The sequence below is a fragment of the Colletes latitarsis genome, chromosome 14 (assembly GCF_051014445.1).
Source record: "Colletes latitarsis isolate SP2378_abdomen chromosome 14, iyColLati1, whole genome shotgun sequence".
NCBI lineage: Eukaryota > Metazoa > Arthropoda > Insecta > Hymenoptera > Colletidae > Colletes > Colletes latitarsis.
In genome coordinates this window covers 30,148,194-30,163,638 of record NC_135147.1, presented here as the reverse complement: position 1 = coordinate 30,163,638, position 15,445 = coordinate 30,148,194, and the positions used below count along the sequence as shown (strand labels likewise).

The window sequence follows — 15,445 nt, the reverse complement described above, 5'->3', positions numbered from 1 at the left end:
ATGCGTAACAAAGCGTGCTCGTGCTCGTGCTCGTGCTCGTGCTCGTGCTCGATTCTGTTCCAGTTTCGAGCCATTCCAGGCCGTGTTCTCGACATTCACCGAATAAAATATTTATCTTTCGACGAACAAGAAAAAACTATATTTTCGTAATATTGCACGGGGGTTCCTTGCTCGGAACGACTGACTGCTTTTTCCAAATCTCTCGTCCTCTCTCTCTCTCTTCTTTTCCGCAAGAATCATATCTGCTAGGTTATATGTATACAGGCGTAATGCGGTGCCTCTTCTCTCTGAATGTACACAATATCGACGCATGCGCCGCACAGCGAAACGCGAAAATTGTCTGTCCTTTACCGTCCAACGCACATCTGCGATCTCTTTTCTCTTCTGTTCTCTTTACGAGCAGTCTTCCTCCTCCTTCCTCCCGTTCGACGCAACAATCATCACTCGCGGGATTATTTTGCCACACAAAGAATTCGTCAACAGGAATATGTGCTCCGAATATAGTTCATTCACGGACTGTACAGCTGTGCATTCGGACAGTTATAGGTATTGTTTCTTTTTTGCGTTATCCGTTTGCGTTTCACGATCCAAGACGGTTAGAGCCTCCTTCGTTCGGTTAATTACGCAATTGTTGATTTCTTAACCGTTGACAATTTGTTTGGTTAATTCATTTGCTTCAGGGTCGCCGTTAACGATGCATTTAAGTATTCTTGATAACGCGTTTATTTGTTCACTGCCTCTGTTCTTGCGCTGGGAATTTACGGAGTAATAGGCCAATCCACACAGACGAAACAACTAGACGTTTTATTGTATTAACGCGACGATGATCGCGTCAGCTGTAGGTACATGGGTGACAACGCTATATTTATGGTTCTATTTATCACACGATTAGGGGTGTAGGGACGGGAATAAAGAATATCGAAATCGGCACGACGTTGCATGGACACCCGGTACGAGAAATGCAAAATGGGGAAACGATTTTTCATTGTACCGTTAATAGTAGCGATGTATCGTTTATTTAAATTGAACTTCGTATCTCGTCATTGACGGATCATACGCGCATGTCGTGTAACGTTCGCAGATACTGTCGGGAAACTGGTTTATTACATAAACGTAGTTACTTCAAAGCTCCTTTCTAACTGATTATAAGGTATTGCTCTAACGTGTTTGTCTTCGTTATTGTATATACCAACGCGGCGATTATCGACCCTCGTCTTTTTTAAATAAATTGTTAGAAATCGTTAACGAATAAAAATGTTCATTCAATAGAAAAATAGAAAACGTGGATATGCGTAGCTCGTTGCGTATCCGAAGAACCGAAATGGCGTTGATAAAAAGTCATAGATCATCGTGCTTGAAATTATGTTTTGCGTAGTTGCCAGTTATAAATAAATTAATACACCGTTTTCCACTGATGTGAACAAGTGTTGCGCAAAAATTCATAATTAATCATTAATACAGACACGGTGCTAACGTTTCGGCATATTTATGGTAAAAAGAATTAACATAAAGTAATATGTATATGTCTTCCTTTGAAAATAGATAATGTACATTAATCATAATCCCCGCATATAATTTTATTTGTCGCGATGATTTTTTTTTAGCAGCCTTGGATGTTTTAAATGGAACGCGTAGGAGTTATTCGGAATGGGCAAGTTACGCGAGTCGCTGTGTATATTTCGTATTTTAAAAATCAAATAGCCGTAAAATATGTCGCTCTACCGTAAATATATAGCGAGATAAAACTCGTTCCGTGGGTAAAGTTTGGGAAATGGTCAATTAAAGTTTCAAGGTGTGCGATATTTTATGGAACGCTCTAATACACGGATTATTTAGTTTTTCGTTTTAGAGAGAAGAGGAACGAAAACACGTACGTATGTACATGTACTCGGGATTTCGGGTTTTCTTTCAATCTCTCATTTTCCAGTTGCACGAATACACGCATATTTCTCTGAAAGCGAGGGGAAATTAAAGAGCTTTGAACAACAGCGAGACTTGGCACTGTTGAACTTGTTAGTCGTGCATTTCGCATATTTAACAATTTATCTCGTTTCTCTGGATACCTTTACCATACAATGCGGTCGTTATACGACGGGGTTAATAATGCTAGATACCATCGCGGCAGATACTTTCGCGCTAACGGAATTCCTAGTCGTTTTTAGGCATGCATGCTTGTTTCGCTCGATCGACCGATTCAATTCTGCGTCCGAGTACGCGCGTGCACGTAGCTACTTTTATCGTTATCGCGTTCAGCGAAACGTGCACTTTTTAATCAAATTTCATACGTCGACCAAAACGACAATTTCCACTTTTCTCGATATAGAAAAACACGCTCCCGTAATCGTTGAATTAAAGCGAGAACGATAAATACATAAACATGTGCGTCTTGTTACCCGCGGTTTTTTCCTTTCAAAAGGAAAGGAAAAATAACAAATCCCGAGATTTATTCATAAATACGGAACGACGATTTTATTGGATGGATAATTATTTTTTATTCGCCGATAAATCTTTCGCTCTATTGACAAATTTATTGGAACAACGTCTCATTTCTCATTTGAAATGCGAATGAATGCAATTAATAAGCGTAGTAGATAGACGATGCTCGTCTATAGATAGTTTATCATATTCAACAATGACACTTCCAGTATTCTTTCTATTAATATATTATCAAATTAAACAGTCAAGTCGTTACAATGTTGTATCGATAGACATCCATTGCGACGTTAAACTTTGTAAATTTTCTTCCGATAAATCTTTATCGGAATAATGATTTTGACAAGAATTTATTACAACAACCAAAACGCCAGACTCTGCTTTCCATTTTGTCCCCGAAGATCAGAAGAATTAACATTACATTGACGATTATCGCGTACCCGGAAATTAAACGCGTAGCAAACCGACACAACTGTCGATCGCGCGAGGCAAGGTTTCAATATTATCCGCCTACTTGGGAGGTAAATGTACCAATAATCGATCGAAAGAAATGTTTTACGATTTCGAAATATGTCGTAAAATAATATCGCGACGAACACGACAAGATGGTCGAGGTAGGTCAAGGTGTTTCTTCTGTCGCCAGAGATCGTGCAGTTAATTTCTGTCGACATAACGAACATTTACAACGGTAACGGTAACGTGGTATTAGCGAACGATTAGGAATTCGAATTACAATTGTTCGCAGACAAAGACGGTCGTTACCGATATGTTGGAAACGCGCGAACGAAAGGTCGACGCGTCGCGTGAGTGAAAAATTGTCGCCCGTAACAAAGATTCGCAATGCCTAAGAATAGGTATGCACGAGTACGCCGCGTACAAAGTTAGGAAGATTGCGTTTACCGACCGTTGTTTCGACCGAGCATGATTGGCAGACGATCATAGTGGTAATCCGTGGTGAATAAAGAGAATGGCGGTAGCGAGGACGGTGGCGACTGGCGGCGAACAAGGGGAGGCTCAGGCGAATAGGAAGGGGAAACGTTCTGCTCAGTAAGCGATGAACAGCCCAAGTTGGCGTAGAGTCGAGTGCACGCCGAGCCGGCGACGATCCCTCGACCGAAACTCTGTCGTCGGACTGGTTGGCTGAATCGAACAACCATATTTTCCCGGGACTCGAGATAGCTCCGATGTAACGTAAAGTGACAAAGCGTTTTATTCGTCGTCGTTGTTGCCGTCGTTGTTACCGTTACCGTAACCGCTGTCAGCGCCGAACAGTTTCGTTTCTTCTCCTACTTCCTTCTTCGCTACCGGACAACGTGTGACCACCGAAACAAACAAACCCGACCATCTTTCACGGCGCGTCTTGGACGATTGGCGGCGGATCTACCCCATTCTTCGGTGCCATCTTCTTTCGTCTGTTCTTTTTTCCGTTCGCTTACGCAACAAGAAGAAACAAAACTTTCTTGGATCGAACGAACGCGAGTGTATGTCGCCTTGTCAATGCACACGTGATATCTGTGCTGTGCTTTCGTAAATCAATGCGTCTTTATACGCGCGGTAATTGCGTTGCGTGGGTGCGTGGGTGCGTGCGTGCGTGCGTGCGTGCGTTTGGCTGTGTGAGGTTGTGCTCGTGCCCGTGCTATTTCGCGCGCGTCAGCCTCGTGAGTGAAATCGCCGGCAGGGAGCCCCGGAGTATTTATCGACCTGCACGAGGTATTGCGACTACGTTCTAGCTACTGTTACGAGACCGTACCGTTACTGTTCGTCACATTGGTAAATTGAGTCACGCGCATTACCTACCCCCGAACGGATCAACCAGTTACAAAGAGACTTTTCCAAATACCGACGCTTCTTTTATCCTCCCGACTCGTCGTCCGCCAATATTTCAAAATATTACGATAATTAATAATTTAGAAAGTTGTTACGCTTTTCATCTTAGTAGTTGAGTTCTGCACGGCATGCTTCGAAACACTTTTCGGAAAGATAACATGCCCATTTTGCGTCCCGTACGTTTTAACTTTTACGCCCGCACCAAGTTTGAGACTTGAGTGTTCGGCCCCCCGTGGGAAACATTTTAATGGGAGATTCTAGAGGCCAAAATAAGAAGAAAATCAAGAATACCAATTTGTTGATGGAGGCTTCGTTAAAAAGTTATTAACGTTTAAAGTTCTGCCCGTACTGAATTTTTTTCTCGAAAGTGAATGGGATTTCGGGGATAGGTCTATTCACCAAAAATTATTGCAATCGACTCCCGCAACCGAAAATAATTTTTTCAGAACGATTAGAAATTTTCGAATTTAATTGTTAATAACTTTTTAACGGAGCCTCCATGAAGAAATTGGTATTCTTGATTTTCGTCTTATTTTGGCCTCTAGAATCTCCTATTAAAATTTTTCCCAGGGTTGACCGAACACCCTCTCTATACACATTGTGTCTAATGCTTGTTGCGCATGTGGCAGCAGGTTAAACGTTAGTCTCGAGATTTCTTGCGTTCCAGTTTGTCGATTCAACCCAATCAACGAATTTTCCGTAGCCTGCATGTATTTGAAAAGATCATTCCCAATGATCGGATACACGTATCCGATCAAGTAATCGAACGCGTAATTTGGAACGTCGTTACGATACGATATAATCAATAATTCCAAATTGTCCCGACGACGTGTTTGATATTGTCTTCGTATTGTATTTACCCAATGAATATCGGAGAAACGATATCGTTGCGTTATCGCGACGAATATCCAGCGAATCGATGGTTATCGCGATCGTTGAGATTCAGCAAACCTTAGGACGTCGATGATGGTTTTGCAAGTAACTGGTGTAATTTATCCAAGTAGAAAGTACCGATATTTCATCGATAATTTTCGATTACTTTTGGGAAAACATTAAAGAAGTATGGACACAGACCTGTGTGTCATTTAAACGATAAATAGTTTCACACGCGGTCATTGTTCTTTTACGACTCGTTCCTTCCGCATAATTTGTATAAACCGTCGACTCTCGGAGGCGCGCTGCTGTTTTATTCAAATCGTTTACATTTGTATACCAAGTTGTATCAATAGCAAATGCTCGCAAATATAACGATACGTTGTATTCAAAACATTTCCCTCGTGCTTGACGTTGCATGATATTGCGGATCATTGGTCATTTCATAAATTTTCATTACATAGGACTTGAAAAATGTCATTTAAAATTGTCACGTTGTAATCGTAGGACTTGCAGAAGCTTAACTCAAGCCGTGTTATTATTAACGTAAAACGTAAACGAGAGCAAAAATGACGAATGGGATTATATGAAATAGACGGAACGCTTTTGAGAAAGGTGTCCGTTACCGTGTTGTTTCTCCTGAAGTTTGCGCGTAGAACGAGGAAAGAAACGAACAGAGTTGAAGCCAAGAATGGTCGTGTCGCGAAGAAACGATCGTTGGGTCTCATTCGTCATCCGCGTTAACGTACGTTCGTTTGGTAGGTCGTATCGTTGGAACGCACCATTATTTGCCCATACTCTCGACATTTCATTCAGGCGACGAAACGTCGACATGCACGACTGTGCTTCGCGTTTAAATCGTTCTATTCTTCCCTTATCCATATTCCCCCCTGGCAGCTTTCGTCCATCCCTTCGGACTCGACTGCAGCGATCCTTCCTTCTCGGTGTAACGTTCGTTCTAGCGTGGTGTATAGTGGTGTAGAACGAAGCGCAAACTGGTTTTCATTCGGCAGAGTATAGAACGCCATCGTGTACGCGTTATCGAGTCATTTACCCTCCATGCTATTTTTTCCTCATAAAAACGCGCGCAACCGTTTGCTCGGAATTTTGCGAACCGTTTTTATCGAAATTGAACTCGCTCGACCAACCGAAACCAGAAAGATAACGCGAGTAAGTTCTCCGCGAGTTGAGAGCCACTGCCTACCCCTGGCGAATCGCTCTGTTGGCCGAGTCTACGTCCCGATATAATTAGCGTGTTTAGCTCTGATTTATAACGACGCTGGAAACGCCTACTGTCCATGAGCCGCATCGCCCATGGAATCGCCGCGCGTTCGTATTTGTACGTACATGTACGCGTCGCTGTTTGATGGTGAATTACGGATATACTACACCCGTCGTTCGACTATTTTCTCATGATCAGGCAACGACACTGCGCGTTTTAACCTGGAACTTTAGGCGGGAGTCTCATGCGAGTCATCGAAAAGAATCAATTTTTTTTTTATTTCATTCCTTGTAAGTATAGATGTACGTGCAGCCGTATAGTTCTAGCGAGAGTGCAAGTGTCGAAGCGTGCAAGAATGTCGCGAACAGAGTGACTGCTACGGCCTTGACACTCTTAAGGTTATATGTATACCTATAGAAATATCTGTCGCGATCGATCGAAAGAACATTGAAAATAAGAATCAGTGTCGGTTGAATACGAGTAGCTTAAATGGAGAGAACCATAAATAATTTCGTCAGATTTAGTCGAATACGCCACGTTCGTATTATTAGATGTACGATACGGATTACAGAGGTCTGTATTATCATCGAGAACCAGGACCGTGCCTAGGTTTTCTGGCGCCCTTGGATCGTAATTTTGAAACACCGTGGATCGGCAATCAGTGTTTTTGATCGATATGAAGTGTAGCTATTATAAATATTGGTAGAAACGATAGCAATAAACGGTAGCTGTTGGATAATAGCCGGCAGGAGTTAAATTTATCTACGGTACGGTGACTGAGCTTGGATAAATATTATCGTTGCTGTCGGTAAACAAACGATATTATCGCGACGACTGGTTACGCGGGCTTCGAAACGTGGCGCGAACGCTTAAAAAATGCGTCGGGACGCGCGTAACGTCGAGGATGACCGACTATCGCGAACACGATTACGCGTTCGCCTTGCGTCCGTAACGGCGAAGGAAGGACGTCGGCATCGTAGCTGCGCCGAAGACAGTGTTATCGCAGTAAACCATTCGTACCATAGAGAGTAGTTCTCGAGATCTAACAATCACGGTGCACTCGACTAGAAAGGAAACAGGCTTTCGTCATTCCGTTTTCCGCGATCGTTCAATTATTCAAGGGGGACTATCTTGGCTCGGGTCCGCGTGCCAGTCACGACGGACAAGTGTAATGGAATATTAACTTGTCGTAATTTGAATTGAATCCCGACGCGGCGGTATCGTCGTAACCCGGATCTAGCAGTTGGAGATTCTGACCGATTGCGACGGAGAGGGATCAAGAGGGTCGCCGCGACGGAAAAGCTATTATATTATATTTATTTGTGTCGTCAAACGCGAATCGTCCTTTGCCAGACACAGGAGTAACGACACGACACGAACACGTAACGCTACACGGCCTTCTTCGAGTCGACTCTGACACGTGTCAGAGAACCTAGAGTTTTTGCAGCAGTATTTACTTACTGTGTTACGACAGTGATTTGAAAAATGACGCCAAGGTCAGTCCTTTGATTTTTTTACCCTAAGCGGCGTATTATTCGAATCGTAAGGATACATCATCCGACGTTATTTCGACGAAACCCTTCTTGTTCCGAATCTATGGAAGGGTGATAACGGTTTAACAGGCGCGCGCTATTCGAAGCGGCCGGAAGGACGCGATCGCGTCGAATCGATCTCGTTTAATCGCAGAGTCGGAACAAGAGAAAGCGCGAAAAGCCACCGGGAGGGGATGAACGTTGAATAGTTTAGTCTTTCTCACGCGGTTGACACCGTCTCCGACGTCGACGCCGACGCCAACGCCGACGCCGACACCAACACCGACGCGATTGGACCACGGCCAAATGCCACCGGTAAAATTAATCGTTCCCTGACACGAATTCCCCTCTAAGTGGGAATACCAATTTGTAGTCGAGGAACAACGATTCGATGGGATTGGTAGTTAACAGTTAATATTCGACAGGACGATGAAGAGATAGGCGCTAAAAAGGTGGTTTCCACAAGCTCCTCGTCGAAGCTCCGATCGTTTCGTCTCGTTGCTTTAACATAGTCGAACCATCATGCTTTCTCCTCTTGTAACCATTCTCAAATTGCACGCGTAACTTTGACTGTTGGGTCTGAAATCTTTTGGAAATTAACCGTGCGTTACTGTACTCGGTGTATGTTGTGCTAATCTTTTCCTGTATTTCAACGCTCTATCGTTTCTGCAATTTTACCTGTCTATATTTGCTTACTCCTTTCTCCAACACCCGTTACTTTCCGTATCAAAGGGTTTATCCCGTAAATAAGTAAATAATAATATAATTTAACTAGGTTCTTTTTGCATTTTGTAATTATAGTTTCTGGTATAATTCAGGTGTCCCCGTTTAATCGTATTCGAAAACTTGGGAAAATAAACGCGCGAAGAAGCAACGAAAAAAAAGAAACGGTTTCGTCGCCGGAAACGCACATCGTAACGCGCCTGAAAGGATCGTGTCTTTTGATTGCAGGTCGAAACTACGGCGAAGAGCAGAGGTGGTACAATCGTCGTCGTTTTAGCGTCAAATCGAGAGGAGAATACACGCTCGGGACTGGCAGTTCGTAAAAGGACCGAGGGAAGATTCGTCGGAACCGCCTGAGGAGACACGATTAGGGATGTCGTTTGTGCAAAAGTACGAGAAGGAAATTTAGAGAAGCCGACGCGCGCGATATCGGTGATCCGTGGGTGCGCGAGTGACCGGTAAGAAGGGGAATCGGTAGTGGTCGGTGGTGCGAAAAGTGGTCGTTTATCGAAAGAAAAGGAGAAAACGGAGGCGGCGGAGGAGGAAGAGGAGAAGGAGGAGATTCGAGGATATAAGGGAGTCGGAGAAGGTAGAGAGACGCGAGGGTAGGAACGAGAGTGTTTGTGGAAATCGAAGAAGAAGAGAAGAGAAGAGAAGAGGGCCGTCGAAGGAGAGAAAAGAAGAAGAAGAAGAAAAGGGCGGATTTCCGGGATATATCGCGAATATCGTCGGTAGAGTTTAGCCGCGAGACAGTAAGTGATGTGTTCGATGGACGAGGCGCGTCTTGCGGGCGGTGGTCGGGGTAAAACGGACGCGTGTCGCGCGTGGTGCGATTGCTTGAAATCGGTGAGAACAGGCGGGCAGTCGGTGATCAGGCTGGCGGGCGCCGGGGAAACGTTTCAAAGGGCATGGCGACCACGCCACTAGGCGGTCGCCTCCCTAACGTAAACCGCAAAGGACCATCTCCGTTCGTCGGTGGTGGTGGTGGCAACAGCGTTAATTACGGTAACGGCAACAGCAACAGCGGCAATAACGGCGGCAACATCAACAACAGCGGCAGTAGTAGCCACAACAACAACAACAACAATCACGCTAGCAAGAATAACAATCACAACAACAACAACAACAACGTTAGTCATCGCAACAACAACGTAAGCGGTGGGAACAACGAGAATCGCGTCGACGGGCACGGGGGAAAAGCCGGTGCGATCGAGAACGGTGTCGATCCAGGCAGTAACAGCAGCGGTAGCAACAACAACAACAACAACAACAACAGCAACAGCAAGAATAAAAACGGGAAAGAAAAGGACGGAAAAGTCGGTGGTAGCAAGTTTGGAGGAGGAGGTGGCGGTCGTCAGACGTCGAGGAAACAGGAACGAGGTTTACTAGGAAGGGAACATCGAGAGCATCGACATCACCACCATCACCATCACCATCATCACCATCATCACCATCATCATCACCATCAAGGTCGGGACAGGTCCTCGTCGTCGTCGTCGTCGTCGTCGTCATCGGGTCGGCAGCGCGATACTAAAGCAAGCACGGTGGCTACAAACACCGATGAGCTGGATCCGGCCGCGACGAATGCGACCAACAACTTTGAGTACGATGACAACGAATGGGACATTGGAATAGGGGATTTGATAATCGACCTTGATGCGGACATTGAGAAGACGAGGGACGAGAAATTGAGCTCAGGGACAGGCATGGCTTCTACGCCTGCCTCGGCAGCATCGGCTTCGAATACCACGAATCATCATCATCATCATCATCATCATCAGCTTCAAAATTCCGCAAACGGCTTAAGCTCCTCGAACTTGTCTTCGTCCGTAACGTCAGCGGGGCCAAACGGTTGCGGACAGTCGTCAAACTCGTCGTTGTCTTTGTCTTCGTCTTCGTCATCGTCTTCGTCGTCGTCATCCTCCTCGTCCTCGTCCTCGTCGACGTCCTCCACGTCGTCTTCCTGCTGCCTGAATTCATCCGTACGGTCCAACAGCCCCGGTAACGGGAACGGAAGCGTTGTAAGTAGCGCCGGTGGAAACGGTACCGGGAACGCGAACGGTTCCTCGTCGATCGTTACGGGGACGGGTAACAAACAGAGCAACGCCGTCGTGAGTGGCGTAAACGCCGCGCACGGAAACCCTGCTAATCCCGGCAAAATGGCCGTTGAACACTCGGCCACCGTCGACAAAGGCCTGAAAATGAAGATCAAGCGCACGAAACCGGGCACCAAGAGCAGCGAGGCGAAACACGAGATCGTTAAATCGAACGAAATGAACGGGACGGTTTCGTCACAAGAGTCCGGTAACGGGGGCGGTTTAGTATCCTCGAGCGGTTCCTCTTCGTCCACGGGGGCCTCGAATTCCGCGTCGTCCGGCTCGGGGTGCGGACAGAACGCGCAGAACTCGGATTGCACCGCGGGAACTGGTGTCAGCGGTGGTGGTGGTGTTGGTGTCGGTGGTGGTGGTAGTAGCGGAGCCGGTGGCGTCGCCGGCGGCGGTTCCGGTGGTTGCGGTACCGGTGCCGGTAGCGGCGGAACCGGTGGCGGCGTCGCCGGTCCCGGACCCCCCGGTACCGTTCCCGGTGCTGTTGGAAGTGGTGGTGGTAGTGGCAGTGGTGCCGGTAGTCAGTCCTCGTCGTCGAACAAATCGAAACCGAGTCATTCGACGGGTTCCGCCGGCGGGACCGGAAGCGCGACCTCCTCGACCGCGGGATCGAAGAGAGGATCGAGCGGACATCGTCGGGACAAGGCGCGGGACAAGCACGAGAAGCCGCAGAGCAACCACGCGTCGCAACAGCAAAACAAGCCAGAGATGAACGGGACCGTGAGGCCTAGCGGCGCCGGCGGTGGTGGCGCCGCCAGCGGACAGAGTCAGACGTCGAGCGGACCGGGACCGGGCCCGGGGCCGGGGCCAGGGCCAGGTTTCGGTGCCGGGACCGGGACAGGGGCGGCCGCGCAATCTCAGGGACCGACGGCGGCCGCGACCGCCCCCCAACAGACCCAGGGACCACCGCCTAGCTCGCGGACGGGCTTCTCCGTTTCTCAAGGGCCTAACCCGCCGTCCAGCTCTGCCGCGGCACCCTGCCCGCCCCCCAGTCCTGCCAGCGCGACCGCCGTCGGACCGGCCGCCAAGCCCGAGCAAACCAAACTAGCCGCGGTACCCGGTACCGGACCTGCGATCACCACGACTACCGACGACGCTATGGATACCGCGGCCAGTCCTCCGCCTCCCAAGAAACTGAAGACTTCCGCTTCCGAACCAAAGGTAACGCTTTGCACCCTCCCATCGACGCTTTGCACCCTACCGATCCATCTTCCTCTCTCTTAACATTTACAATCGATTACACACACACACACACACATACCTCTAATCTTAATATTTCTCGTTTTACGAACCACCGCCAAACGCTTTGTTGTTCGTTTATTTAGACGCATCGAGCTTAACGCAGCGTGTGTCGGTTGGTTTGGGCCCGGGTCTCTCTCTCTCTCTCTCTCTCTCTCAGTTAGATCGGTGTTCTTCTTTGGTGTCTTTGGTGTCGTCGGCCAGTGGTTCGGACGAAATTGGGATGGTCGAGAACGCGGGAGGTGGGCGGCTGTTACGAGTTCGAGTCGAAGCTCGGGGACGAAAGCGGACCGGGGGTACGCGAAGGGGGTGAAATCAATACTCTGCGGTCTCCGCCCCCAAGAGTACACGGACGAATACATAGAAACAAACACGAGTGCCGGCGAGACACCGTAGTCGACCGGCTAGCCGGTCGGCCACCGAGTTCCTCGTCCCGCTGCCGTTCGCGATTTTACCTTTTCTTCCCGCTTCCCGTCTCCTTTGTCTGCCATTCGTTCTTTCGTTTCCGACTGGTTATTTCCTGGTGATGCCGCGATTCCAACATGCCTTGTGGTTCTTCCTCTGCTCTAACCGGACTCACGCGATACCGGAACCGGTATTTTGCGTCAACGACTCTGGCCGTTGCAACCAAAATAAAAACAAATTATTAAATGTATTCGATTAGAAATAATTATTACAAGTGATGCATAACTCAGTGTTTCCTCGTTACTCCGTCTTACCCAAAGTTACCCCTATTTCTTGGCCAATAGACTAACGCTTCAACAGCCGTACATCACCCATGATTTTTATACGATACAAAGAGAAATTTGTAATTTTTTAGCAATTGTGCTGTTGCGGTCTCACTTTCGTTCCTTCGCACGCAAGCGCGAGCAACCGATATCGTTTCACGATTGATGGTTGGTTTTCCGAATCGCATCGGGCAACGGGACCACCGGCGCTTTCTGCTCGTTCCCTGGTATCTTGTCGAAATTGTCGACTTGTACGGTCGAAACTCGCTGCAGCCGGCTGACAGATGGCGCGAAGTCCCGCGTAAATCAATATTCCAACGACACATATGTATACATATTATATTATGCTTCGAGATGCCCGTTTGTCTGTGCGTCGTGCTCGTTGCGTTATCACTCGTGGGTCAGATACGGTAATGCCTCGCGGAATATACCGTAGTTATCTCCACCACTTAACCTCTTGTAACCCAAATTATATTTGGCTTTCGAAAAAATTATACGACGGGATCACCGACAAACTCCAATTTAAAAAAAAAAGAAAAGTGAACGTTGGTCCGCGTTTAGCGAACGCAAAGACGTTAGGAAGAAAAAAACTCTACTCGTCGTCTGTAGATTTCGTATTAATTATCGATGCTAGAACAACTCCATGCAAAGGTTAAACTTATTTAACGACGTAGTCGTCGCAACCGAATCGAGGCGGTTGTTGTAAATAATGAAATCGTATTTCTGCATTAAATGCAAAGAACTCTGCGGAAGAAAAAGCTTCGTTCCACGGCGTGCCACGGAAGCGGTAATTACTGTTGCGCGAGCCAACGATAATTCTTGTTCCATTTGTATCCATCGTCGTTGTATTCCGTTCCCGCGTTTCTCCGCGGTGCTTTCGCGATTTCTTCCAATTCTTGCGCTTCGACCGTCCTTTCTTGGCCGCGGCTTCCTCGCCAAAGAAGAAAAAAGAAAAGGAACGCGATTTCGGCCGGTTTTTGTTAGTTTAACGTTTAGTTTCGATTTGGCCCGTCACCTTTCCGTCTAATTAATTCGCGTAACGAAAAGCGACAAGCCTTCGTCGTGACCCCTTATTAATCTCAGTCTGCCAACGTGGCCTGACCTCTGTTCTACAAATATTTCAATATCGTGAAAAGTCCTGACCCCGATGTACAACAGCGATAGATTTGGTGTGAAACGACCCGTGCAGATAAGAGCCGTCGTTTGATTCCTCGCTGGCGAGCAGATGGGTATAATCGAAGAGGGGAGGGAGGGAGGGAATTTGAAAGTTCGTTGCGCGTCCTCTGTAGTTGAACGCGCGCCGCGTTGTTCGGTAACCGGAATTAGGACGTTTCCCGTTATTCTCGCAAACACCGGTAATCTTTTTCCGATAATCGTTGGCTGGCGTGCCGGGCACCTAGGATCGCGTACGAATAGGATAAAGTAACGGACGCCGGCGAGTAAATGCCGGGTAATCGGCAGACTGAAGCAGCGCGTAGGCCGATTAGCGGTTTATAAGCGGCTGTATCGTTTGACGGTCGAGTGGCGATAAGAGGACGGGGAAGAGAGTAATGGCTGGCCTAGGGAATTACGCATGGGCTACGAGAGTAGGCGGAAAAGAACGTTACCGTTCGCGACGAACAATGGAGGATAAGCGTCCAAGTCCAAGTCGAAACCACGTCTCCGGAAGACGTCTCGAACGAATCCGGAACGATATCGATCTGCTATCGTCGTTACGTTAGTCAAGGTCGAACGCGTCGACGGACACGTTTAATAGGGAAAAGGATTCTAGCAGGCTGGCTAGCATAGAATCGCGTTATCGAGGCAAGGTTAGTGGTAACCATCGATCGACGTTTCCGAATGTTCCATTAACCGTCATCGTGCAAGACTAAATCGATTATTTGGCTTTCTATGCATCGAGATGCAAGTCTCGCGACAAGCGATGGGTTCGAGCACGATTCGATCGCACGATGGGAGGCACAATGTAATCTGATTATACGTACTTGCATTGCAATCACGCGATAATTACACCATAACGTAAAATTACATGCTTTAAAACGCGTTACAAGTTTAACTTCAATTAGAGTATGTGTTTATGTGGTATCGGAGATCCCCGAATCCGCAGGACACGGTGATGCTAGGAGGGTTGACTAGCAATCCGAAGGTCGCGTGGGTTCGAATCCCCGTTCTACTCCGTTGTCCTTCCTTTCGTAAATGAACATTTTTCTAATTTAAGTTGGGGTTAAATTTCCGTCGACTCGAATATCTCGAATTTCGCTTAAAATTGTTCGCAAACTGGAAGCAGGAAACACGGGGGTTGGGCTGGGTAAAATTTCGCGTTGCAAAAGAGTCTCAGTCTCTTGTGTGTGTAGTAGGATATGTGTACGCCCGGCGGTTGGCACCTGTAGTTTGTTGCTGCTTCCGTTACAGTCGATTGCCAACGAGCACGAGCACGAGCACATTTCCTTCGAATTGGCTTCGTCTCGGTTTCACACATCGAAGGTGTGTGGTTCGCTCGTTTGACAGACGGTCCTGCGATCTCGTCGCGTCGCGGAAACGAAACGTGGCCAAGACGAAAGGAGGCTCTCTTATCGATTGCGCTCGCATAAATCATGCTTATCGCGATGAAAATTATGCGGCGCGAAGTACGTCGCGTGACAACGCGACTCGACCCGACCGAGGTACGCTTATTAGAGTATGTACTAAACACTCGTGCACGCGACTACCACGCTTACGCGCAGAAACCCGGTAAACTGCACGTGTGCAACCGTGTGCACTTATAGA

At 47.4% G+C, this 15,445-nt stretch overlaps 1 protein-coding gene across 8 annotated transcripts in view; it reads left to right on the top strand.

Moving 5' to 3' along the window:
• Positions 1-15,445, top strand: part of LOC143350266 (uncharacterized) — a 44,301-nt gene that overhangs the window by 17,652 nt on the left and 11,204 nt on the right. For 4 of the 8 annotated variants that reach the window (XR_013081077.1, XM_076782243.1, XM_076782246.1 and 1 more), the window contains exon 2: positions 8,839-11,876. Coding sequence is in view for 7 of the 8 variants with exons in the window: in XM_076782243.1 (XP_076638358.1) it covers positions 9,519-11,876 (2,358 nt within the window). In the remaining variant the exon portion in view is untranslated. Of the gene's footprint in view, positions 1-100; positions 547-3,420; positions 4,144-8,838; positions 11,877-15,445 lie in introns of those variants that run through there. The other 4 variants (XM_076782247.1, XM_076782245.1, XM_076782244.1 and 1 more) reach the window with 4 other exon arrangements.